Raw genomic sequence first — 27729 nt, forward strand, 5'->3', positions numbered from 1 at the left:
TCCTGTTCCTTGAGTATTTTGCTATTATAAACTGAAATAAACGTTAAAAGACTACTTATAGAATTATCGCTAAGTCTTAAGGTTCGACAAGGTCAGGAGAAGGGTGTAAAGAACCCTTTATTAAATAACTTTCATAGACGGCACCAACTTGTGCTTACAAAAGCCAACACTGTGGGCTTAACTCAAAACATAACGACTAACTTAAAATTAAATAAAGTTAAATTTAGCCTAACGGTATCACAGGTTAATTACCGCGCAGGCTGACTCTAAAGTCGGCATAAATAAGCCTGTTGGCAAAAAGCATTTAACGCCACAGAAATTGAATCACTAGGAAATTAAGGATAGCAACGTAGCCTTCAGTCAGGTAGAATATACTCTGGATTCCCATTACAAAACATTCCTTTAAATAATAACTTCTTTCTACTTCATTTGAATACACGCAATGCAGATTATTTATATTTTGTCAAGAAAGTGTGAGTTGAAAGCAAGAGTGACAGTAAAATTACTTCAGCATAAAATAACTGTTAAGTAAATTAAATAAAGTTCCACAAATTATTAATAGGTAATTTTATCGATTATGGGATCCCAAGTTCCTTTAATTCTTAATGCATATTTCAGTTTAAATAAAATATGAATTAATTTTTATTTCATTCATAACTATGTGCCTTTACACCATTCGCCATTTACGTGCTCTATCAAAATTCTCTCTCCGAAGTACTTTTGGACACTGATCACCAGTTCCTCTCATAATTACCGATTTATAATGCGTAAGGCAACCTCACCTTTATTTCCTCGTCATTGAGCACAGAGAGGTCCATATCATTTCTTCTCCAAATAATAGGTGGAGGAGGTGTTCCAGTCACATCGCATTTAACTTCTACATTATCTCCTACTCGTGCTGTAACGTGATTGACTTCCAGAGCCTTGTCTAAGGATACGACGGATACACCTGTGCAGATGAAATACTTTCTTCAGTTTAAGCTACTAAACTAGAATATTTCATGAAGAATGTCAATGCTTTACGAAAAACATATAACGTAAACATATGTTTTTAATTATGGTGAATACTTTATATTAACGAACTTTATTTGGAATCAAACGTAAAATGTTCATAATTTAATCTGAAAATGTAAAATTAAAATCTCTTTTATATCACACGTAACATAATTGCAGTTACTAGCATATTAAGAATTCTGATTCTAAATGTATTTTAATTTTTAGTTAATTAGTATGAAGGCTTATTCAAAATTATTATTATCAGTGGAAAACCGGACTTTTTTGTTTATAGAGCATTTATCATAAAATAGTATTGCTGCATAGAGTATTTATCTATTTTTGTGCGAGAAAAATGACATTATCAATGGGCAAAATAAAAATAGTCTCCATTTATTGCAAGTAAAGAAGAAATAAATTTTATATGCCCAAATGTAGCTGCGCAACTCTTTATAAGGCTCTGCCTAGCCATAAATTGAAGCAATATATTTAGACACATTTCCTTACATTTATCTGAAAATTGTATGATTCTGGAGGCTGATAAAACATCCATAAATGGTTTAATCAACCTAAAGGAACAATGTATCAGGCACGTTTTGAGGGGAAAAAATAAGAGGTTATTTTAGTTCTGGTTTTATTATTTTCAATTAAAATATCAAATTAATCTCATATTTGAATATCAGTTAATACATTTTTATCATCCGTAATAAACCTAAGTTTAATTTTGAATTTTATTCTTAGTAAATTTTTGTCGAAATTTATGAAATGATAGAGGTAAATCTTTTTAATTATTAACAGAGATTTTTGCATAAAATCTAAAAATATATTAATTTGCTATTAATACGTTAAATTGGCGCAACAGTAAGTAATGATAAGAAATGGGCGATAACATAAATCTTAACGGAACTTACCAAAACATAAAATTGCACATTATCAAATGAAATAACTATCAAAAAGTTTTAATAAAGTAATTAACAACCAAAGTTTTATTTAGTTAGAAAAAACCCTGAAAACTTAACATTGAGAAAAGAAAAAAAAAGTTTTATTAGGAAAGAAAATACCTTTAACTTTAGAATAAGCTTTAAACTTAAAATAACAGAATTTCATTTATTACATTTGTAAATATTATATATATAGTATATACACAATGGCCACAAAAGTCCTTATCCAGCCTCTGTTTTCGCAATCGTTAGTCACGGACATATATTTCTAGTCACAGAATTATAATAAACTAATCTAACTTTATTTAACTTTTTTATACATTTTATACGCTTCCCTTTTTTATACTTTACTTATGTTTATGAATATGTTATACTCATTGCAGAAATAAAATACAAAACGTGTCACTTCCATACGACAAAAAATAACCCAAATATTTCATTTCAAAGTCGAATATCATATTGAGGGGTCGTACACAAATTGAAGAGCATTTGTACGTAGCTAAAAATAAAATATGAGTTTAGAAAATGGTTTCTAACGTTAACAGATTAAATGAAATGTATTTCTATGAACTTCAGCTGGAAAGTATTTCCAATGTAATGTTTTCAAAAACGAGATCTCATTCAGAGATTCTTATAAAATTCGTACTCTGGGAAACGCTGACAGATTTCAGTATTGGAAAATAGCTAACTCTTAACATTATTTGCATAAATTAAAATATTTCTAGTTTAATGATTTTTTTTCATAATTCTAAAGTAGCAAAAGTGCATTCTAAAGTATGTTATTAGTAATATATATGTTATTAGTGATATATATGTTATTAGTAATATATATGTTAGTAGTGATATATATGTTATTAGTGATATATATGTTATTAGTAATATATATGTTATTAGTAATAACTAATAACATATAATTAGAGTTCGAAAACTTGAAATTCGAATAAAATATTCGAAATAAATTCGTTGCGGGAAAATTCATTTAACATATCAGTTATAACAAATTATAAATCATAGAATGTTACACACTAGTAAATAATAAAACAATTTCAATGACTGTCATTTAAAGGGGAAAAATCAACCTCGAATTATTTTTATTTATTTATCTACCAGTCATTCATAGCAATTAAAAAAGATGCCAAAAATCACAAATTTTGAAATCAAATAACTTAATCAATTTCAAAAGTAAGGAACTCAAACATTCTGTATCATATTTTTTATAACAAGTATAAAAAGTTCCTAAATGTAAGTATACGAACCCGTAAAATCTCATGAAAAATTATATTTCGTAACTTTTTCGAGATTGATATTTTAATTGGAAATCGCAAAAGCATGAATATTTGCATCATTTAAAACATTTTTATATATCTACCGCGAACTGCTGCGAAATTGTAGGCCAGGTAAAGACTTTTGTAGACGCGGTGTATTTACACTAAGATCTGAAATTTTTCATCATCTTGCGCTGCTACACACGATGAAAAAGGTTCTAAATTCTTTTTTTAGTGATGGCTGAAGCAAAATTATCTTACGTTGATTTTGAAATCATGTAAACTCTAAGTGATCAAAGGTAATAAATTTTCCCTAATATTATCAATTTAACTGTGCGCATACTGTGAAATATGTGCGTTAGAATAACAATTTCAATACTCACATGTCACCAGTGATTAGAGGACCAGTGATTATTGTATGGACATTTAAATTAAAATAAAAATGCACACATGATAATATTATACACTATAAATCAAAAACACAGCTACAATAAATACAGAAACTGACAACGACAGACATTTGAACAAAAGGCTGCATGCAAATTTATTTTTAGGATCATTTTGTCAGAGTTGCCATGCCAAAGGAATATTCAAAACAAAAACAAGAGCATACCATTTGAAATACAAGAAGCTTTTGGTCTAAAATGAAATGCATCAATTTTTAAATTTTTGAACAAAATAAATGCAAAAGTAACTGATTTGAGGGTATCAATTTGCTAAGTTAAAGAATAAATAAATACTATATTAGATTATTTATTGCTTATCGTATAATAGAGTGTTTAAAAAAACTTGAATTCACCTTATCAAGGATAATGATTATTAACTGGTGTGGGGATCCATATTATCTGCCAAACAGTATTCGTATGTTGAGTATGTTGCTGCATTCTGAAAGGTATTTTCCCCGTAATGTAATATTTTAATCACTACGCTATATTATTCGTAATATATATTATTCGTAAATTATACTAAGCTGTCCGAATGAATTGCTTAGGCCGATTTCAAGTCCAAAAGCTTTTATACTATGCTCCAATACCTAGCTTACAAATCTAGTAGTAGTTAAAGTTTGTATCACAGATATTCCAGCTGGACCAATGGCCAAAAGATCAATATATTTCCTGTCTGTCGTTTAAATCTAACCAGCAGTACATATACAGTAGGAGCCGCTTAATGAGATTACTTTTGTCCATGGCTATTTTGGTTAGATTAATCAAATGATAACATTAAACGTTGAGAAAAATTATCCTTCAGAACAGCAATGAAATTTAACTATTTTAATAAAACTACAAGAAACGTATAAATAATTATTTTCACAGAAATTTTACTCGAAAAATTTAAATAAAACTGTTCATCAAGGTTCATAAATTCTTTACGCAATAATACATTAATGAACTGTTCATGACATGCCTTCAAATTACTTGATCAAGTGCCCTACCCTGATCTTAACGATCAGAGGACATCCATCCTTTACTTTCCTTCCTTTCCTTTGGAAGAGAATATGCAAATGTAAAATTTAAAATTAGTTTTAAAAAGCTTCTTTAGTTTGGGGTAGGTGTTTTGGAGAGAATTTGTTTTATTTTTTTAAGGATCAGGAGGAAAAGTTTCTGCAGAAAGTTTTTTGCTCCTGAAAAAGAGGGACATCTATCCGACCATCCTCAAAATCGATAGATTTATTCAAAATCTAAAGCAAACTATGGTTGCTTTTTTGCCTAATTTTAAATGGTTGATTAAAATCGAAAACAACCTTTTGGCCACATTTTTCCGACACTTGGCAATTTTTATAATCTATCTCGACGTTCTCTGGCGACATTACTTCATTTAAAAAGTTATTCGGTAATGCTTTAATAATATTAAACGAAATGTTGATGCCAATAAGTAATGTATTTTACATGTTTTCGTGTACAAACGGGAGGGACTTCGGCTATTCGATAACGATATCCGCATGATCACATTCAGGGACATCTTTTGTAGCGTGAACATCGCCCTGATTTGTTTGCTGGAAACGCGTCTAGAGTTGATCGATATAGAGTTGATGGAGTGAAGCTGTCCTTGTATAACGAATAAAGCTATTTCTAGCAGGTGGAACGTAAAGTCATTAACAGGATATTATTTGTACAAAAAATGTTGTAGCTCTTTTGAAATTTCATTTATCTTTGTCGAAGATAGCCTTTGCTTGATTATGGTGTGGTGTATTTAATTATGGCAAAGCACACTAGGGCTATCTGCCTAAGGGGAGGGATGCCTTTCGTGGAGGACTTTCTAAGGGAACTGGCTCGTATACACGTTACACATGGGGAAAACCACGAAAACGCCCATGCAGCCAGCCCGTTCGCGGGATTCGAACCTCGGATCGAACTACCAGTGTTCAGCGACTTTACCGCTCGGCCGCTGGTGGGCCCCCTTTGCTTGATTATCCCATGCCGATTAGCTTCAAAACGATGACCAGCTTGAAAGCAAATGAATAGAAGACAGTTCAGTTTGTCCATTCCTTCGACCTAAATACCCCAGAATATGCACGGTTTTAGGCTCTTGAAAGATATCAGTGCAGACTGTATATGGCCATCGAATGCTAACTGCTGTGTAGAAACAAGATTAATGAAGCCTTCCACAAAATGCTCTGGTTAATCTTGTTAAAGTTCATGTGGTATCAATCATGTAAAATCATGTGATATCAATCATTATAAGCTAGGGATGAACACGTAATATATTAAAGTTTTCCTTTGGTCATCATTTCCCATTTTGTCCTCCTCTGTTTCTTTTCTGCTTGTGAATAAAATATGGTTCTTGTATTTTTTATTGAATTCGTTTTTGTTTCTATTAGAAAGAAACATCTGCTACATAATATGTTTACGTTTCTGTTAAACGTTCTTTCTTTAAAATGCAATATGAATATTTAAACATGATTGCTCCTTTTCTGAAATAAAATATTTCTATTGAAAATGCATTTAAGCCTTTAATATTTGGATATCAATGTATAGCATATCTCTATAATTACCTAATAATTAATATAGCTTTATTATTTCGCTAGTAACTATCATTTAGCTAATGATTTTTAGACCAAATAAAAAACATATCAACATTAAAATATTCAATGCCTTTTGAAATAACTTTTCGGAACAGATATCATGAAGTCAAAATTCATAATGCATGAAACATGAACCTATTTAAAGTCAATGTTTTATACAAAATACATAATTCCCATAAAATATGAAAGATAATCAAAAAAGTATCTGCCATTGATAGCAAACTAGAAGATTTATAATAATTTAGAATTAATATATTTAATTTTTCTCTGTTTGAAAGTTCTTAAGTGCTTGTTTAATTATCCAGGAACGTTAATTACGGGAGATTTTAAAGGTACAGAACTTAGTTTAATAGGCTAATTTAGAACTGAATGAAATTTATTAATCTAGAAATAATTCTATTAAGCACGTACACTCTTTGCGTCATCAAAGAGCTAATCGTTCTGTGGTGGTAGATTAACCTCGAATACTTTTCAGTAATTAATTAGTCGATTAACCAGAGTAATTTACTCTTGCATTATATTAAGTAAGACAGCGTTTGGTTAGATTATGTACTGATAGTCTGATAAAAGCCACTGTATAAATATTAGTTTTTGTACCAACAATGGCGTTTAAACAGATAGAAAAATATTTAATTCAGAATTTCTTTATACGTGCAATAAAAAATCTGTTGGACACATTTTCGTGTCTGGCTAAAGGAATACACTGTAGCCTCTCGGTATATGTCATTAATCCGCTCCAGATCATTGGACACGTACCAGACTGGACGTCTATCAAACGAACGTTTTCAATAAAAAATAAAGGGAAAATTAATTTGTTCATGCAAAATCCTATTGTTGTTATTCAAAAACTATTTAAAATTATCTGAACTAGAATATACAAACTGACGTCGCAGCATAAATTCACAAAAGTAAGAATAAAAACTATCATCCGTAGTGCCGGACTATCGGTGGCATTTATTTCGAAAATCCCTTTTTATTACACCCTACATACCTTCGACAATGCTTATATGAGCTCCGGATCCTTAAATTTCAATAACTGAGAAATGCTATCCCAACTACAAAAATCAGGGCCAACACGGATTACAACCAATCACTTCATGATAGGGTCCAACCAATCACGTCATCATAGGGTTTCCCAAACATACGCTCTAAAATACTCAGGTTACCATAAATGAAAAAAAAACTTGGCGATAATTCAAGGGGTACTTCAAAATATAGACTACCCAGGCAATTTTCAACATTCCTCTAACGTCTCTGATCTTTGTTTTGTAATCGATATAAAATGATATATATATATCATTAAAATGATATATATATATCATTTTAACGTTAGCTGATTTTATGGCATCTTTGTTTTTCACAGTCACAGACATACAGGTGATAGGCGTACGGTATGCAATAGCCAAGTCCTGGTTATGGAAGCCATCTTCATACTTTCTAACAATCTCTTTTTTTTCACTTTCTCTTTCTCTTTTTTTATCACTTTCTTTCTAACAATTTTCTTCGCTGTTTGAGTCTTCGAGTTAGCTTTCTTAAAACTCTTTGTTAATGAATTTAGAAAAACATTACGCAAAAAAAAAAATTAAAAAAAAAAAATAAATAAATAAATAAATAAATAAAAATAAAATCACTTGAAAATTTAGAGTTATATCGCGGGTTATTCACTGAGGCGTACTGACTTTCATGAGTATTCGTAGCGTTTTCTCGAAAGAGGCAAACAAGTGTAATGCGCGGAATCGTGACTCTTCGAGTCGTATTCTAAACAAATATCGTATGTCGAACACAACAGTTAACTTCCAAACAAGACGTATGCCAAAAGCGGACGTATACCAAGGTACCACTGTATTTTCATTAACCATACTTCTTTTTTCATATTTATTCGTATCTTAAACACATCAATAAAGAAAGATTATTACTAGCTATTAAAATATGCACAGCGAAATGATTAGTTATGCTAAAGAAATCTATGCACGGCAACAGTATGTACTAATACAAACTGCTATTCCTCAAATGTTACCCTATAAATTTAAAAAGGCTCAATTACTCATCACTATATAACACATCTCAGTCACTTTACCGATACAAAAAATAATGTCTGATGATTTTGCTTCAGTGAAATTTGTATATAAGGGGCCATAAACTCTATGCTATTCTATTATAATAAAAATTTTGCATGTTTGATAAGAATGCAGTTAATTGGTTTTCACATATACTATTAGTAGACAGCATCATATAAAAAAGAAATTTGTGCATACTCTTTATTTCTAATAAAAACACGTAATTATGCTTCCTTCTATATTTGCATTTGCTCTACGTACTAAACAAATTTGATTTTGAATGACTGAATGTTTTTTTTTTTTTTTTTTTTTCGAAGAAGTTTCTTACAAACTGTAATTTTTTAAATAAAAAGAAGTTGATATCAAAGACTGAATGGAAATCAATATAGTTCATATCTCGCTTTAATTATAGATGAAGAAAGTTAAAATGCATCAGACCCATTTTAAGTGACTGAGAAATGTGCATATTGCACAGAATAAGATTTAAAATAACGCTAATATTAGATATAATTTTTTTATTATCCCTATGCCTAGTTTAGAAAAATTTGTAAAAAAAGTAACTGTATACGTTTAGTTGTTAGGAATAATTTATAATGGCTATGATTGATACTTTAAATAAGCGTGGAAGCTAGGGAGTGTATAAAGAAGGCAAGCGCATATACAAAGAAGATAAAAAGAAGGCTAGCACATATATGCATAGCATTTACAATATAGCTGGGAAGTTCGGAGAAAAGGCAGCCACGCAAGCCAAGGAACGACGCCAACTTACTGTATAACTTACTAAAAGCCAAGTAAAACTCGTTTATGTTCAGTTTTCCATCTTTATCCACATCATCAAACAGCAACATGTCTGCTAAAATGCAGGAAGTAGAAAGTTGACCTAAGTGATCCCGTTCGGCAGCTTGCCATAGCTCTTCCGCTTCCAGCTGACCATTGTTATTCTGATCATAATGAGAAAACATGATGCTCACCAAGTACTCGTTGCCTAGAAATTCAAAAAATATGAAACGTAAATAAATTATGAATAAATCAGTACTCGAAAGTATTTTCAATTGCAAGTTCAGCAAAAAATGTTTTAGATTGATTTCTTTATTTATGTCTCAGATATAAAATTTCTGTGTTTCAAAGACTTTCAGACTTTTATTGAGCTAAGTTAGAATAAGTTTGCTAAATGATTCATGCAAGACACTTAGTTACATGGTTTAAATTTGCTTGAATTCTTTCCTTTTCCAGCTTAAACTATTTAAAATCATATATCTACATTTAAATATCTTAAGAAATCTCATAAATTTCTACGGCACGTCAAAAGGTTTCATAAACTACTTATAAATATGGAAAGCATTAGCCCAAGTCTTCAGTTTATAAGATTTTCCCTGATAAAAATTTAAATGGGACTTTGTAATAAGAAGCTTTTTTTGTCTGTGATATGTCACACATATGTCCACCTATTGATGAGAAAATACACATTTAACGGCATTTTCATAAGAAATGTGAACATACAATACAAACGTAATAGGAGTAATCTTACTTCTTTACCGATTTTTGCCATTATTTAATTATAGTTGTTCTCATTATTACAAATAGAGAATACAGATTACAATACAAATGTCTTTTGCTTTTAATTCCATTTAATTTTTATGTCTTACTTTCTAATTTATCACTTTACATATAGTTTAGATTTTAGTAGTTTTTGTTTGCTTAACAAAACTGATAGAAATGTTATATAACTATCCTGAACCTATTTTCCAAGTTTTAACATTGTAAATATATCGGCAATTTGTCTGCATCACAACTAATAAGTATGTTTTAGTGCTAAACTTTATCAAAAAACGGCCTTCATATTCTGAAATTAAGTATGAGTACCTTTTAGTACCAAATCAAATTATTTATTAGCAGGTATATTTTAAAATATAGCGTTCGTAATTTCTTGATCAAATTTATTGGAAAAGACTTCATATCTGAAATTAAGCATAAGCACTACCGAGTATTTTTAATATCAAATCAAATTATCGAAAATTAATTATTAAATTATAGCGCTGCTACTTCTTTATCAGGTTTATCGCAAATAACTTTCCATTCTGAAATGAAGTATGAGCAGTTTTTTGTTCTAAACCAAATTATCAGAAATTATATTTTAAATTATACATCGTTAATTTTTTTATCAAACGTTGTTTGAGATGAGAAAAAATAAAACAGTATTTTCAGATTTTAACAAGTCTTAATATATTTTAGCAGTTCAATGGTAAAACTTATGCTTTAATAATTATAATCATAAGCATCGTTTTTCTTTCTAATCTAGAAGAAATGTTTTATCTCCTAGTCTTCTAAAAGAAAGTGCTTTAATATTAAACTGAAAATTTATTTTTTAACAGACAATTAAAAACATAATTTATCATTAAGGTCTTTATACTGCAATCAAGGCTGCCTTTATAAATTCAATAATTTAGGTTAGCGGTTAATTTATATATTCCTTATTTATATATTTTTATATTCTCATGTCTTCTAATATTTGCAAGCTATGGGAAAAACTCAATCCGAGGTGCAACAAAACATTAAAGACAAATAATTACTTTATTCCTAGACTGTCGCAATTTGTATCCTCAGAATATCGGGTAAGTGACTGACATATTTCTCAATTATTAAACAATTAAATTCAATATTAAACAATTTTATTTTAATAAAATAAGATCTTTCAGCACCATTTCTTATTCAGAGTTGCGTTTAGGTACTTCTGGAATATTGATGAGAAAATTTTGTATATAATCCCATAAGTACGGGTGTCCAAGCCAGATAAAGTAGCCCGAAAATTTCTTTTGGCCGTGGTTCAGTTGCTATGAGAGTCTTAGAGCAGAACCGACTATGAGATTTAACGGTTAAAAAGAAATGGATGTCCTTTAGCGCAGTTACCAATTTGTGTGAACATGCTAAATAATAAAATCAATATTGTATCTATCAAAGGAACTTTAACTAATGTTTATGTTATCAAACGTATGCGTTATATTAAACGTATATGTATTAGCATTTATCCAAAAATAGACCTGATTTCTTGCTGTCCATCAGCTTAGCATTATTATATAGCAAGAGGTTCTCCTTCATGAAGTCGTACTCCTCGTGAGAGCACTCCCTTTGAGTAGAGTCTGCATTCGGATCCGGTGTAACGCTTTTCGGTTCGAAAGGGGGCAGGTTCTTCCACGACGGCAAAGGACCATCCACTTTCTTCTCATAATAAAAAGCTGGTTTTGTTGTTTTCGAAATTTTATCATAGCCTGAAACGGAAATTTCATAGTTACAATAGAAACATTCACCAGGAACGCAAGAGAAAAGCAATTCGTACCTTGTACGATGTAATTTAATTTTGCAAACACTTGGGCATTTCATTTAAATATTTCTGCATTTTTTATTTCATCATTGTTCAATAGTCTAGAAAATGCGAGTTATGGAAATACAACTGAGACTATAAAGTAATTTACGACTGAGTAAATATTTGTTTCCGATTGAATTTGATATTATCTAAGATTGGTTCAGGCCAGGTACCTTTTTATTGGAAGTTATGTTTGAATCACTCAAATAAAAGTAAATATTTTGACTGATGGGAAAATGTTTATTTTAGAAAAAGGGAGTTCCCGTTAGTTTTTGAAAGAGACGGAGAATTATCGCTTACTAAATAATTCAATGAATTCTATTTAGATCTTGATCATATTGCAAATAAATTCATTTTATATTTCCGCTTTACGTTTCTTTACTCTACTGACAAAGCAGCTGGGCTACTTGGAAACGGTGCTTATCAGCCTGTTTAAACCCTGACAATAATTCTCATTTTGCTCACTGATATACCACTACCTTGAAAAAATAAGCCTATTATGCATTTTTCCAGTTTATGGTATTTCGTCTTAAAGCCGTTACCTGTAGCAGGATGATATCTAGTTATTTAGTCGACTGGAGATTCCAAGAGCTATTTTCAGTGCATTTATTATCATTTATGGATAAGTCTGACAGCGTTATGTGTTGGAGCAGATGTTATTGCCCATGCATGTTTGTTTTCAGCTCATGGAATGCGGAGATGATAAGCACTAGTTTCTGGACAGTCAAAAATAAAATGGTTAGGGTCACCAACCACCTTCACATATGCACTTATATTTCCACTGAGTTGATTTAAAAAATCTGAGCTTTATACATTTAACAGAGTTTTTTTTAAAGATTTCTAACAAAACTACACATCAGTAGTCAAGAAACCAAAGGAAAAGTAGGCCCACCAGCGGCCGAGCGGTAAAGTCGCTGAACACTGGTAGTTCGGTCTGAGGTTCGAATTCCGCGAACGGGCTGGCTGCATGGGTATTTTCGTGGTTTTCCCCATGTGTAACGTGTATACGAGCCAGTTTCCCTTAGAACGTCCTCCACGAAAGCATTCCTTCCCTTAGGCAGATAGCCCTAGTGTGCTTTGCCATAATTAAATACACCAATACCACCAAAAGAAATACTTCTAAAAAGGGAACAGAATCAAAAGGAAGAAAACTTCTTCTTCTTCCTCTTGATTCTGTTCTCTGGATCTGTTTCTGAAGAGCACGCTGAGTGCATGGAGCTTTATGGGTTTGCTAATACGAAACGTGAATATGAAAGTTATCGCGTTTTATAGATTAGAGAGCATGTATTAAAATAGAAAAGACTATTTTGAAAATGATAGTGAATAAATTGTTATGTGACAAATAACCAGTACAGAATCAAACAAATATGGACATCACACTGCGTACTAATAAAAAAGATAAAAGCACGCCAACTTCATATTTTTCAACAATTCATTTTGAACTTAAGAGGCGATCCTAATAATTTCATTTAACGCTTCTTCTCACTAACAAAAACTATTTGCTAATGAAGTTACAAAATATTTATGCAATAAAATGCAACATCACTTGAATTTCAGAGTTATAGCTCGAGTTGTTTGTTGAATAGACGTATTGACACTCATTGGGCAGTCACAGCATTGCTTTGAAAGAGATAAATAAGAATACTTACGAGTTATCGCAACCACTTTAGTAGAAAAAGCCGGATTTTCTGAATGCACCAAACTCTGGCAACCATGCGCGTAACCACTCTTTAGGCAACCATTGTTATAACAATCCTTCAGTCAAGCAATGTCTTCATCTTCGTATTAATTTTGTTGCATTCCAAGTACCAACAATTTTTATAAACAAACCGTGATAATTTTTGCCTTAGTTTTGAAATATGCGCTTTGGGAATCTGCTAGCAATAGAAGAAACTTCGGCAAAATTTCTGCAGGAATACAGAATTTCTCCAGAGAACAACGATGAAATGCATTTCACAGATAGCCATTGTAACAAAAGTTTGCACGATGAGTCTCTGTAGTTCTCTGATTCCCCCCCTCCCCTTCAGCGAAAACATTTCTCTGTGTATTTGGGAGAAAGATTATTGGAAAAAAAAAAAAAAAAAAGCGAAAAGATTTGGAAACGAATGTAAGTGTTTTAATTTTTAATGTATCAAGAAAACCTTATTTAACAGCTGAAAATTTGTTTACTTTTCATACGTCAATAATGTTTTCCATCTTAAATAAACATCGCTAGTTTTGGAACCTTCTTAAAAACTGTCGCGAAAGTCACCACCTTGTACCCGATAAATAACTTTTATTAAATTTTTATCTATAAAAAATAGCTAAATTGAGCCAAGATGGTTGCGTTAATACCTAAGTACCAAAATTAGTGTAGTACGCGCAGTTGGGGTTCATTGAACTCGAGATGCACAGCAAACAAATTTAGCGGGAGTATATATATTAAAATGAAAATAAATTATTACTCAAAGTGGGAGTATAGTAATGGTTCTAGTAATTCTTCTTTAGAAATTCGCTTTTCGATCAACAGTCGGGAGTTCGCAGTCTGAGCCTTCTTTTATCAATCAAAACTGCAACTCTAACGAGTAAAGGCAGCCTGAATCACAATTCAATCCAGCTGGTCATGAGGTGTGCGGAGCTAACCACCACACAGTCTGAATAATAATACTATAATTATGAAGCAATAACTTCTTTTGACCTTGTGAAGCAGCTGCAGGACTGTTATTTAAAAAATAATTAAAAACAAAACCATGAGTAAAAATTAACAGACGCTGCTATCCAATAAGAAGAAAGTATCTCCATATTTTTTATTCTGTATTTTAATCTTCATGGTTCTCAATTTTCATTAATTATTTAAGGTGCTTTGGCTTTATCTGCCCGCAATATCGTATAATAGTAAGAAAAAATAATGTGATAGAATTACACGTAATAAATAATAAGAGAATGAGAAAATTGAAGTAAATTATAAAGATGGTAGTTGATCATGTCAGTTAGTTTTTATCTTAGGTGGAAACTGGTTGCCAGATTTTGCGGGTTGATAAAGGAACAGTACCTTATTCCATTTGCTAAAGCAAATTACTTACATTAATAGCTTACTTATTAATCTATTTATGAAATATTAAAATGAAAATAAATTATTTTTTATATCGCCTACGCCATATGACAGGTGATTGTGAAACAATTGTAAAGGAAATTGTAAAGCATTTACAGGACACATTTCGTAGTCATTATTTCCAAAATAAAGCTATAAAGATGGCCCGTGATTTATTTTTATCGAAGTCTTATCCAGAATCCCGTGGCTAAAGACAATCAATTTCCAAGCTGACAATTTTATAAATCATAAAATGCCATTTTGCATTATGCAATATGGTGCTGCCATCTATCGACAATACGCATAATTATATTAAAGGTCGGCTTATGAGCATCTGTCGAGTAAACAAACCTACTTTTTATTATCGGTGAAATATAAAGCGATTTTTTTATACAGAGCCAATGCTTTGCAGATATAGAAAAATACAATAAAATAAGATAATGAGCTTACGTTTTTTCTTTAAGCAAGTGTCTTTGTGATCGATCACAATATTCTTGCCTGTCAAGCAGGCAGATCGATGGAGTTCACAATGGTTGACGTAATAATGTCCATCGGACCCGCACACCGGCTTCTTTCGCTTCTTACAGGCTCTTTGGCAGATGCACACTGCTTCTCCCAATTGGTTCACCTCACATTCGCGACCTCGTCCACACACTGTTGTTTCGCAAGGATCTGAAAACAAAGAATGAAGTCATATAAAGGATATTACCAGTTTTGAGAAAATGAGCAATGTAAATATTAAATAGAGGTCTACTGGATTGTATATAGAAAAGTAATTAAGCATTATTAACTACATTATTATTTATCATTTAATCCACAAGGAAATAAATTAAGAAAATCAGATACAGTAAATTGTGTCGTAGGTTTATCTCCAAAAGAATAACAGTGCACGCCACTTAATGTGGTCACGGTTAATGTTATCATTCGAATACTGGTAATGAATTGTTGAAGTCCTATCCTTTTGTATACGAAAGGATGGATTATCGCTTATCGTGATCAACAATTTACTAAATATGATCAAAAGATTGCAGAATAAATATTTTATATTGAAGAAAAGTCGCCAAATGGGATGAAATGTATTATAAAAGTTGCGAAGTTACACAGAGCCTATCGCCAAATAAGAGAACAAGTCGTCAGAAATTTCTTTCTCGATTTGGATTTTCACTAACTTTGTAGATATCAGGGGAACAGACACAGGTTTTGTTCTTCAGAAGCTAAGAAAAAGGCCTAGAATGTTTCAAGAAAGTCTCTCAAAATAGCTACACGCAATGAAAGTTGCTTTTTTGCTTAATTTTTAAGTTTTACATTGGTAAGTTCTCTCTTAGTGAGGGATTCTTTCTGAGAGTTAAGATTAGAGATACAACATCGGTTAAATAATTTCCAGAAACTTTATAAACCGTTCATAAAAAAATTCAAAAATTCTCTATATTCTTCCCTATTTATTGAAAGACTGGAGAGGAAGGAGATCCAAAGTGAATAAATAAACAAATGAATAAATATAATAAAAAATAAAACGTAGAAAAGTAAAACGTAGAATTAAATAAATAAATTAAATACAATAATAACTGAAATCTAAGAAATTAGACCATGATTTATTGCAGGGAGATGCCCAACTTAAGTTTTGAAATTGAATATTAAAATTTTGAGTTCTTTTTACTTCCTTGTACGAAGTAAAAAGGAAGTATTGTAATCGCGAAAAGTTTCAGGCAGCATATTTCAACGAAAATATCCACTTTGACCGTTATCGAATGCAATTTAACGATGTTTTTGCGTGATATCTGTACATAAGGACAGAATAAAAGACTCTTTTCCTCAAATATATATATATATATATATAAAACTGCTTTAAAATGAATTTTGAAGAGAATTTTTCGTGGCGTCTGTACGAACGTATGTACGTACGTATCTCGCATAGCTCAAAAACAAGTAGCCTCAGAACGTTGAAATTTTGTATATAGGACTGCTATAACATGTAAATGTGACATGTATAACATGTAGATGTGACATGTATAACATGTAGATGTACGTACATACGTCTGTACGAACGTATGCGTACGTACGTATCTCGCATAGCTCAAAAACGAGTAGCCTCAGAACGTTGCAATTTTGTATATAGGACTGCTATAACATGTAGATAGACACCACGTATTTTGGTTGCACTCGGCCGCACCAAACGTATATAAATATATTTATATATATAATATATCCTGTCTGTCACCCGGCTCAGTGATCTCAGTTTCTTTATACTTATATGTTTGTAAATTGTACATTTTGTTTTTGCTTTAAAAATGATTAAATTATGTTGCTTTTATCTTCCGGTTAAGGTTTTTATGCCTTTAGTAAATCTGTATGGAATATTTTTAGAATTATCAACAATTTTAAAGTTGTTTAAGTGCCGCTAAACCTTTTTTTTTTTTTATGGCGGCCATTCATTATTTACATTTGAAACAGCAGACTAGTGGATTTGTTGACAATCTCGAGAAACTTAGCTTCGCAACAACAAAGGTAACGCCTTCATTTATTATTGCCAATTAAATCATGCTTAATCCTTTCTGGAATTTTTTCGAGGAATTTTTTAATATAGATATTTTGAAATTTTATGTATTTTTGCTGAAAATACCGAGAAATACTCAATCGTCTGTGAAAAACTGTTTCTTTTTTGTTTTGTTTGCTTAATTTCTTTTATACATCGTTCTAGCTTTAATATGGTATTTGAATAGAACATGTGGCTACGATTAGATAATTCTATTCTTTAAATGATATAAATTCTGTGCATTATGAGTTATAATATGAACGAAATATAATATTGTTCAGTGAATCTAGCGCCAGAGTGTGTTTATGGTAAACAAATACTAGAGGGAATTTTAAAGAATGCCTTTATTTTATTGTGGTTTATGCGCTGTCGGCGAAGTAGATTTAATTCAATCCAATAAGTTTAAATGAAAGTCAAGAAAAAATGCGTATAATTTAATATTCCGTACAAGTAAGTCATGTGGTGTACACATCAGATTTTTTTCTTTTTTATAGCCAGATCTACGTTTAATTCATCCATACATGTACTATTCGATCAGTTTCTTGAACTTCGTTTGCTTGATTTAAATCCCTAAAAGTTATATGAAATAGATGTTCATATTTATTATCTAACTTTATCAAAATAAGTTTAAGATAAATCACAACTTGCCCATGTATTATATTTTATGAAGTACATACATGGTAATTTCTCCATTTGCAAACATATTTTGCACAGTACGGAAAAGGTCGAAGAATAAATAATTAAATCTCTTTCTCTAGAGTGGAGATAATTCCCTCTGTATCAATCGATAATTAAATCAATTAACTTTTGATGATTACCGTGAGCTGTCAGTGCGAAATAAACTATCTGCAAGGATATTTTTCTTTTTGTATGTGCGGAACAATTTTATTATTCGCATTTTTTCCTTTTGCAGAATGTGCTAGCTTTATGTTTTAAAAGTTCTCTCAGAAAGATTACTAAAGAAATGTATAATGAATTCTTTTCGAAGAAGCAAGATTGAACGCTGATCAAATTTTATCGAAAACAGGAAAAGGAAATATATAGAACAATTTATTTGAGAAGTGTAGAAGCAATGCAATTAAAATTGTTTCAAGTATATTTTTAAAGATGAAGATGCATGTCTTTTCTCTTTTTCCTCTTCTCTCTCTCTATTATTCGTATTCATGTAACTTATCGAATTCTCAGGAGTTTATTTCAAAAAGGGCATCGACCTATAACAACTTTTCATGAAATATAAATATACAAAATGAGGAGCTATTTCAGAATCACTATGGGGGATATCCTAAGCTTATTTTGAATATTAATGCACTGAATCATGTATCTTAACAAAAATGATATTAAAAAGAACAGGCAAAAGAAAAACTATCAATTAAAAGATTCATTCATTATTACAGAATATTTCTGATCAGTATCGGGATTGCAGAGAAAAGGCAATCAAGTGCAGTACCAAATTATAGTAATCTAATTAAAAAATATGATAAAAGCCTACATTGCTCTATGGTCATTAGGTTTCTTTGAAGTAGGAGACATGAGAAATTGGCAATGTCCTCGCCGGGACTCGAAGACTGGTCCTCTCGAATAAGCCTCGCCTATGCTTCCAATTGCATCACGAAGGCAGACGGAAAAGACGGTGAAAATATTTCATAACTATATAATTAATTTTTTTGTTCTTATAGAGCACTTTAATATTATTTTGCTTTCATTATTTGCCATGAATTTTCATTCATTTGCCACAAATGCGTATATTATTTCTATCTTCAATTAACTGAACTGCTTTCTGAAGGTACTGAGCCTTAAAAACATTACGTCAAGTAAGAACCGCAAGTCTTAAAATTCTCGAAATTTGTATAAATACAGCGCTGTTTAAATACGGATTTTACTCCTTATTTTTAGCAGATGTCTTAAATATAAATCTCCTCTTTTACTCTGACAGTAGCTGTATGCTGATAAAACAAATTTTAATTAAACAACCTTTATTTCATGTTTATTAGTTACAAAAGACATTATTGCGGTTTCTTAAAATATCCAGATCGTTTAGACAGTATGAGTATTAAAATGTTTTCTATCTAAGCATTCATGATTCCAGTAAAATCTTGAATAAAACTGAGTAATAAATTCGCTTGGAAAACTAACTCATTAGTTTCTAATCTTATTTCCGTCACTGTTATTTTTCTAATTAGCTAAGGATTTTGTTTAAGCTCAGGCAATTAACCAAATATCTTAACACGCTCTAATTATATTCTACTAGGTAAGTAACTTTGTTTTCTTCAAACATTTTCTTAAGAAAGAATAACTTATTCTCTGCAGAACCCCTTGCTGTTTAGGTGCATTATAAGATGAATTCATATTAACCTTCCGAAAATCTAACAGAATAAATGCAGATTTATAATGTAAATAAATATTTTCGAGGTTTCCCACATCGTAAACGAATTTTGATTTATTATGTAGAAGTATATTATGTATGCATTTGCTTTTGTATATTAATAAGTACAATATTAAATCAATTTCATTAATTCTGAATTGAATTAAATATGTAATTCTTCAGAAAGATATATTAGTTTAAGTTATCCTGCGATTTCTATCTTATAGAAATCCTATAATGTTCTAATCCTTGAATACATTTAAATTTTCTTATAATATTGCAACGCATCTTAAAGAAAACGTAATTAAAGGTCGTTTTTCTAGAACGTTTTGGACACTTTAGGATATATTGCAATATCATATACTGATCTCAGCTGCTGATCCATGACTCTGTGTAATATAAAATAAGAAAATTAAATTCTTTTCAAAATGCAAATATCTGTATTTTGAATGCTTATCTCGGATGCAGATTTGCTTTATTTAAAGAATAATAATATGGTTCTGAAAAAGAGTGACTCGTACCAAACTCAAAAATAAATACAGCTATCAATGAGAGACATGCACCAATGTCAAAATAAATACTAAACGACAATTCAGTCTTAAATTGGAGTTGGTTTATTAAAATTATAGTCGATTTCAAGGCAATCAGATAATGAATAATGTAATACTTATTATACTGAATAGTGTTTATTCAGCACATACAAGTATTTTACTTAATGCTTGAATATTTAATTAACTCTGTGCAAATCTGAAACATTCTAGATGATTTGGTAAATCCAAGCTGACCATGCCGAAACCTTTTGCATTGATGTATTTGGAGGAAAGAAAGTCTCTCAAAGATGAGATTTTACCCAAAAATGGACACGAAATGCATCGGCTTTCGCCCTTTGTAGATTTTTAAATAGCTTTCGATTTTTTAATTTCAAGAAAAGATACCTAAAACTGTTTTTTTAACAGAATTTAGTATCGTATCGCATTTGTATAATTTTGTGATTGGACAGTTAAATTTCATAATCATCACAAATCCAGCTGCCAAATTTCTCAAAACAGCTTTGATCACAGTGGCTATTTTAGTTCTGAAAATGCTGAATTATAATAAATTTTAACTATAATAAATTCATGATCATAATGAGAGTGTTTTCACATTCATGGGGAAACTAGTAGGAATATTCTGGGCAGAAGAAAAGCATTTTCATTATCAACAGATATTTCATTTACTTCAGCAACTTGATTACACGATATCATGTGAGGGACTTAAAGAAATATTTTGACACTGCGTTTTTTTTAGCAACTTTCAAGTGAGAAGATCTATCCATCATTTCTTTCAAAAGATAAACCTTAGACTCATTATCATTCGGTCTTCATCTTCTTGATATATTTCTTCCTCATTCCTCTTGCCATCATCAGGTGGATTTATTCTTTCACTAAAATTGAAATTCCATCGTCGGTCAGTTTTTTATCGCTAGATGGGGGAGTTTCAATACAATAAATTTTTTTAAATAAAATTAATGTCAGAGCGAAAGGTGTACAGTTAACAGAAGGGTTATCATTCTCGACATTTTGTCTCGCGCAAGATGTGGTCGCACCATTTTTGGCTTAGTTACCATTAGCCGAGAGAAAAGCTTTTACTTTAAAAGAGTTATTTATTCGATAAAATTAGCTTAACTCATGATATGTGAATAACTGAGGATAAAAGTTCCTGAGAACGAATGATAAGAGCATCAGACGTACAATATGTCTTACATACGTAATGTACAATATGTCGCATATACGTAAATCCGTCCCTGTGGTCTCTAATGTATAAATGTAGAAAATTCTTGCTCAGTTGCAGAAATGCGAAGGAAGAAAGACAAGCCAGTGCGCAGACGATAAGAATAAGAGAAATAAACTGAAGCTACTGGAGCCACCTATCGATGAAATAGGAAAGAAACTATAATATAATTTCCTTAAAAATTTAGAGTAAAACCGGATTGACATTAGGATCATTAAGAAGAACTGAAAAATTTTTATAAAAATGAAAAGGTTTGTAGAAAATCTAATTCGCTCACAGAAGATGTTTTTAAAATAAATCTTGGCTGCAGAAAAATGAGAATTTCTGACCAACAATGCTGAGAAAGAGGATTTACGTGTTTTCCTCCTTATATATGGCTCATATTCTTTAACTCAAACTTTTAAGGCTCTCTTAGCTTAACCAGTGTAAATTAAACCATACTGGAAAGAAAGCTTGTATATACCCTAAAAATTCATATCCGGAACAGTCCTTAATTACGGAACTGCAAAATTTATTGCAGGAAAAAAAACACGCTAAAGTCGAATTTCTGTAAAATATGTGCAATTTTACAGCTAATTGATAGACAGAAAGAAATGATAATAGAATTATTTTAATCTCCTGAAACGAGAGCGTGTCTTTTGGTTTGCTCAGATGGGACATTTTTATCGCTTGATGAATAATGTTAGGTGAAAAGCCCTTGTCAATAGCAACTGCTGTTAAGCAATTTAGTTCTTGGTCAACAGCTGATTTGGAGAAGCAAACTTGAATCGCTCGGGAAAAGGAGGAATAAAATGAAGCTAACTTCTATTTAGCAGAATAGCACGAATTAAAGGGGGATGGAAGGAAAACAGAATAAGGTATTTGATAAAAAGTACTACTAAAGTTGGATATGTTGCGTGTGACCAAGACATCGAGGAACGCAAAAGAATCAGATGTCTGAAGCTCACAAGTGAACTGTATAGCAGGATCCGTGGAATTCATTATTGAAAGAAATTTATTTAAATAAGCTTCATTATCGTGTATTATATTTTCCAGAGGGACTGACTGAAGCTAAAAAAGTGCTGAAAAGTGTCTCAGACCACGTCTCGATAACCCAAGACTCAGGAATTCCCCTTCTAAACAAATTATGTGACAAAACCTCCTCTGTTTGAGTAAATACCAGTTCTTCAATTAATAAATAATTGCACTGCAATTTATGCCCCCAATTGTTTCACGATGTGAAATACCTGTGGCTTCCGTAGCAGAGTGCCAGAACTGGAGAACGCCTTTAATGAACATGATATAAATATAGGGATCATCACTGAAACTCACTCCTCCCCTAGACAGAGGCTTTGCATACCTAATTATTTGTCATATGTATGTGATAAACTCAGTTATTATGGTGGTGATGGTGTAATACCATACATTAAAAGAAATTACGACTTCTACCTAGTCATAAAAAGTAGACAACGTGGATTTGAAACGTGGAAAGTTCATAGAGCCATCAGTTTAGTGAGCGATTATTGCTAACACGATAATGACGGCTTACACAGAAAACAGAAACCTGGCCGTTTTGAATAACTTGAATTGCTTTCTCGCGAAATTTTTTGTGTGTACAGCTTTAGCACGTCTCGTAAAAAATGCAAGGATCATTCGAGCACGTTTCTGAGTTAGATCGAGGCATAATCTTTGCACATAGTGATCGCGGATTATTCTTCCAAGAAATCGGTCATCGTATCGGACGTAGCCAACCAGAAAACATGTGAATATGGAATCAAGGGGTGCAGGAGGCAGCGATAGACAGACTGGAGCAAATGCAACCGCCTTTTAGAACCACTTTAAGGCAGGATACGCATATTGCATGGCACAGATGAAGGGCACTGCCACATCCATAGCTATATCACAATAAATGCGGTTCCTAACTCAAAAATCGGTGTCTTCAGGAACAATTCGACGTCGTTTACGACGTCAATGGGCCGTCCACTAAACGTCTAATGCTACACTTACCTTTAACACTAGAACCGCTGAGCGGGTCAATTTGACCCAAACCGATGTTTAATTTGTCACCACGCGAAAAGTATTGATTGAAAAATAGATTCCTTTCATGACTTTTAATAACAACAAGGTAAACAATAACATACCAAATTTGAAACTGCGTAACATAAATAAATTTCGGATTATTCACACTTACAGCTAGAACTCGAAGCGGGTCATTTTGACCCGTAAATGTTTATGCCTAAATGATGAAAGGCAAATGCATTTTCTCGGAAGTAAATGCAAAGTGTACCTGCCTCACCCTCTAATTCCTAAAATGGACTGCACCAAGAAAGAGAGTAGTGTGGGTTTCAGTTAGGGCTCGAAGCGCAAACGAAACTGCAGTGGGAAATTACAGCGAATATTTCGAAAGATATTTTTGAAGTTTATTCTATATTTAGTATAAGGTCAGGTATTTAGATAAGATGTCACGGCGTCGTTTAGGATTGTTCAACACTCTCCAGGAAGCTTTGGAATATTTACAACAATTATCTGAAAATGATTCAGAAGATGATGATAATTATGACAGTGTGTGTTTCGATTTGAGTAGCGAGGATGAATATCTGCCTGCTAATAAAGAAAATTCGAATTCAGATGAAGAAAATGAAAGTGATGATGATTCTGGCAGGGCCCTAACAATCTCTGGACCTTCTCATTGCAATAATCATTATAGTTTATCAAATAATAAAAGAAAAACAAAAAATTATAAGAAAAGACGCATACACTCAAGGAAATCCAGAAAGAAATCAACACTAACATTCAAAGTCGGAAATAAAGAAGTTGGCAAATTTTGGAATATCGTAACCATTAGGAACAAATGATAAAGGCAGAAAAGTAAAATATTTTGAAGGAAGTTCGGGACCCAACACCACATGGTATAGTCAGTATTATAGACATCACTCCGTCAAGTGCTTGGAGACTTTTCATAGATGAAGAGATATTGAAGCATACAAAGAAATGCTCTCAGGATGAAGCTCATAGACAGATTCATGATAATGAATGGAATATAATAGTAGAAGCAATGGATGCTTTTATAGCAATTTTATATGCATGTGGTATATATTGTGCAAAATGACTTGAACTGGAATTTGAATAAATTTGGAATCAAGTTCTGCTTAGCTGGAGATGTTGACTCAAAATATCTATTAGCCAGAGAAGTACTTCAGTAAAAGCCAAGGCTCCCACTTGATAGATTGTATCAGACTGTTGCTCTGTAATTTTTCTTAAAGTTAAATGTAATGTCCGTGTGTAACTTAAACCTGTTAATAAATATTTGTTACACTATACAGGACTTTTCTATGACCCTATCTTAAACGACCCCTTTACAGAAGCGAATTAAAAATGGACTATTCGATTTATTTCGGAAAGCTGGCATTAATTTCTGTATATGTGGTAATTCTACGTATGCGGTAGGTAATTCTACATAAACGCATATAGCAATAATTCATAATTACCGCATGCAGTCGCCTTAAAAACAATTTTAGATTATGATCACAAGTTCTGTTGCATTATGAAAACTAAAAACTAAAAGATTATTTACTCATGACCTTCTGTTATAGTTCATAAAATATTATATAAAAAATGTGTAGATATTTAAATTTCAGAACCCCAATGTACTCAATGAACTATTTATGAAGTTAGTGAATACAAATTTTTCCATAATCTTCAATAAAATTTTCTTGATTGAAAGCGATAAGTAACGATGTGAAGTTTTAAATTAGACAATAGTTAGGGTCGTTTCAGTTAAAAATAAATGGAGTAATCTTTCTTTCGCCTTTTCTATCATCGAGTATGCATTGCATCATATTTTCTATCCTTTAGATAAAGTAATATCGCTAACTTTGAAAGTTTACTTCTGAATTTTAAAAGGAAAATTCTGCTGAATATTAAATGAATCACTTATCATACTTACCAAAGAAATATATTGACGAATCATAATATTTAAACGCAATATGCAAAGTTTAATTTAACATTATTCATCAATTATAGTTTTATTTTATTTGTCCTATCATCCTTTCACTAATAAATCACGATCAGTTTTCAAAGACTTATGCAAATCAAAGGATAGCTAAAAGCATGAAATTTAAACTCGAGTTATAAAAGTACAGATTTTTTTGAGCGAGCATTTGTGCTTTTACAGTTGAGCTACGTATATGGATTTATGTTTCATTGTTAGACATATTTCTTTTCTAGCTTGCTGCTATTTCAAAAGAAACTTAGACTATCAGGAACTTGCTGTACTTTCATTGAGTGAAAGATAAATTAATCTTGTAGGGTGATTAGGTTTTTTTTGAAGAATGAAACATGAAAAATGAGCAATACCTTAACGCCGGGGCTCGAACTCGGACCTCTCGAATACGCGCCGTGTGTGCTACCGTTACACCACGAAGGATGCAGAAAGGAGGGAGAAAATACCTTATAACCTTTTGATGTAAATGAAAGTTTAATTATAAATCACTTATGTATATAAGAATACGTTGTTGTGACTTCCGCAATGACATCAGTAATCTGACAGTAAGATCAGCAAAGACCACGAATTTTATCATGTGAGAAGCCTAGCATATGCGTTTGGAATTGCCTAGAAATGTGGCACAAGCCTTAGCACGTTATAGATGAGAGGACGAATTCGAAGTTTGAAAAAGAATGCCCCGGAGAGGGACTGCATTTCTTTCTTGTATCGGCATTTGTTTCAAGTTGTATACCCACAAAGAAATTAGAACATGAAACTTTGCTTTTCAATGTTCTTCTGCTAACGACGTGTGGAAATTTCATAGATGAATAAATTCATGTAGCTGAATATACCTGAACGATATATTATATTTCCGAGATGAAAAACAGGAATTCATATTGATCTATCTGGAATTTAACAAAATGTATTATGCTCTGTATCTTGTACCGGGAAAGGAATACGTTAGAAAAAGACAATTCTTTGGAGTGATTTCGGAATTGTTGGTGCTTCTGTTATCGTCTCGTTTGATTGCGGAAGTAAGCTTTGATATCATGTTTCAAAAGTTTTAATTTGCATCAGGAAAGCTCTGAAAATTACTCGAGGAAAACTAAAATATAATTAGTCTCACTGAATAATTGAATATGCAAACTAGTTCAACGGAAAGGAGTTCACCCGAAAAAGGCAGCATTTACACACACACATTTTGAGAGCATTTGGGCTAACGTCCCTTTGGGATAAAAATATTTAGAAACAGCATAGAATTTCCGATAGATAGTCTTGCGCGCTGGAGATAAAAATGTTTTATTCCGTATAATGCTGCCTTTGCTTGCTTTTAAATCGTTCAGTTTGTTAATCAATAATTCGCTAAAGTTTTACACAATATGAAATATATTGTAGAGTCTTTAGATTATTTCGAAGCAGGAGACGTGAAAAATGAGCAATGCCCTCGCCGGGACTCGAACCACGGACCTCTCGAATATCTGTCGAGCATGCTGACGACTATAACACGAAAGCATGCTAAAACGGCGGGAGAAATACATTATAACATAAAACCAAATTCCAAATTCGGGCTTCCAGGTGCCCATATTTGAGTGCAGGACTATTATTCAAAGTTTGGGGGCTCTAGGTATAGTTGTTTTTTCACAGTGGGAGAAATATACATACATTCATGCAGATTCTTCATTATTTAATTGCTTTAAATATAATACAGGGCGATAATGTTTGGTGGCAAGAATTTGAAAAGTGATTCAATGCTTTTATTGATTTTACGCAAAATACCATTTTGAGATTAAGAGGCCTCGTGGGCTAACGCCCCTTTGGGCTAAAATGATGCGAAAAACGTATTAAATTCTTACAGTGAAGCCCTCAGTGAAAAAAGGAGAAAATGGTCAACCCACATAACAAATACAATACATAAACATAATCGCAATACTGAATGAAGCAAAATGCTCAGTCTTTCAACAGCTGTAAAAACGAAGGCTGCGAGCCCTTTCATAAAGTGAAAAGGAATGAAGCAATATTTTAATCTACTAATATGACTGACAAAGAGGCTTTTTAACGATGTTGACAAAGCGGGTTTTGACGATTCTGAAAAAGACTTTAGAAGACGAACTAAGTCAATTTAAGCATCAACCAGAAAAGGCACCAGAATCTTCAAGAAAGTTAGGCAGAATGGGAATATCAAAATTAAGAATATAGAGTGGGGCGAAAATAACAAGCAATAAAATATAGATTTCATTGAGAAAATTCCAAATGATGAATTACGTCAAACGAACAGCTGAGAAACTGAAGTCTTTATGCACAAGAAGCAACTCACATAAACGTAAAGAATCGTTTTATCAACACTGAAGAAGCAGTAAAAATTTAGAAAATGAGATATTTTTGGTAAGTACT

General features: G+C 31.9%; 1 protein-coding gene across 3 annotated transcripts in view; it reads right to left on the reverse strand.

The window, feature by feature from the left end:
* LOC118201690 (follistatin-related protein 5-like) overlaps positions 1-27729 on the reverse strand; it is a 747967-nt gene that overhangs the window by 32830 nt on the left and 687408 nt on the right. For 2 of the 3 annotated variants that reach the window (XM_085815354.1, XM_085815356.1), the window contains 4 exons: positions 15160-15381; positions 11317-11544; positions 9048-9263; positions 783-949 (listed from right to left, as the gene is read on the reverse strand). In XM_085815354.1, coding sequence (XP_085671480.1) covers positions 783-949; positions 9048-9263; positions 11317-11544; positions 15160-15381 — 833 coding nt within the window. The remainder of the gene's footprint in view (positions 1-782; positions 950-9047; positions 9264-11316; positions 11545-15159; positions 15382-27729) is intronic. The other variant, XM_085815355.1, reaches the window with a different exon arrangement.

Source organism: Stegodyphus dumicola, chromosome 4, assembly GCF_044657685.1.
Source record: "Stegodyphus dumicola isolate Sdum_Otavi_A_Nest chromosome 4, ASM4465768v1".
NCBI lineage: Eukaryota > Metazoa > Arthropoda > Arachnida > Araneae > Eresidae > Stegodyphus > Stegodyphus dumicola.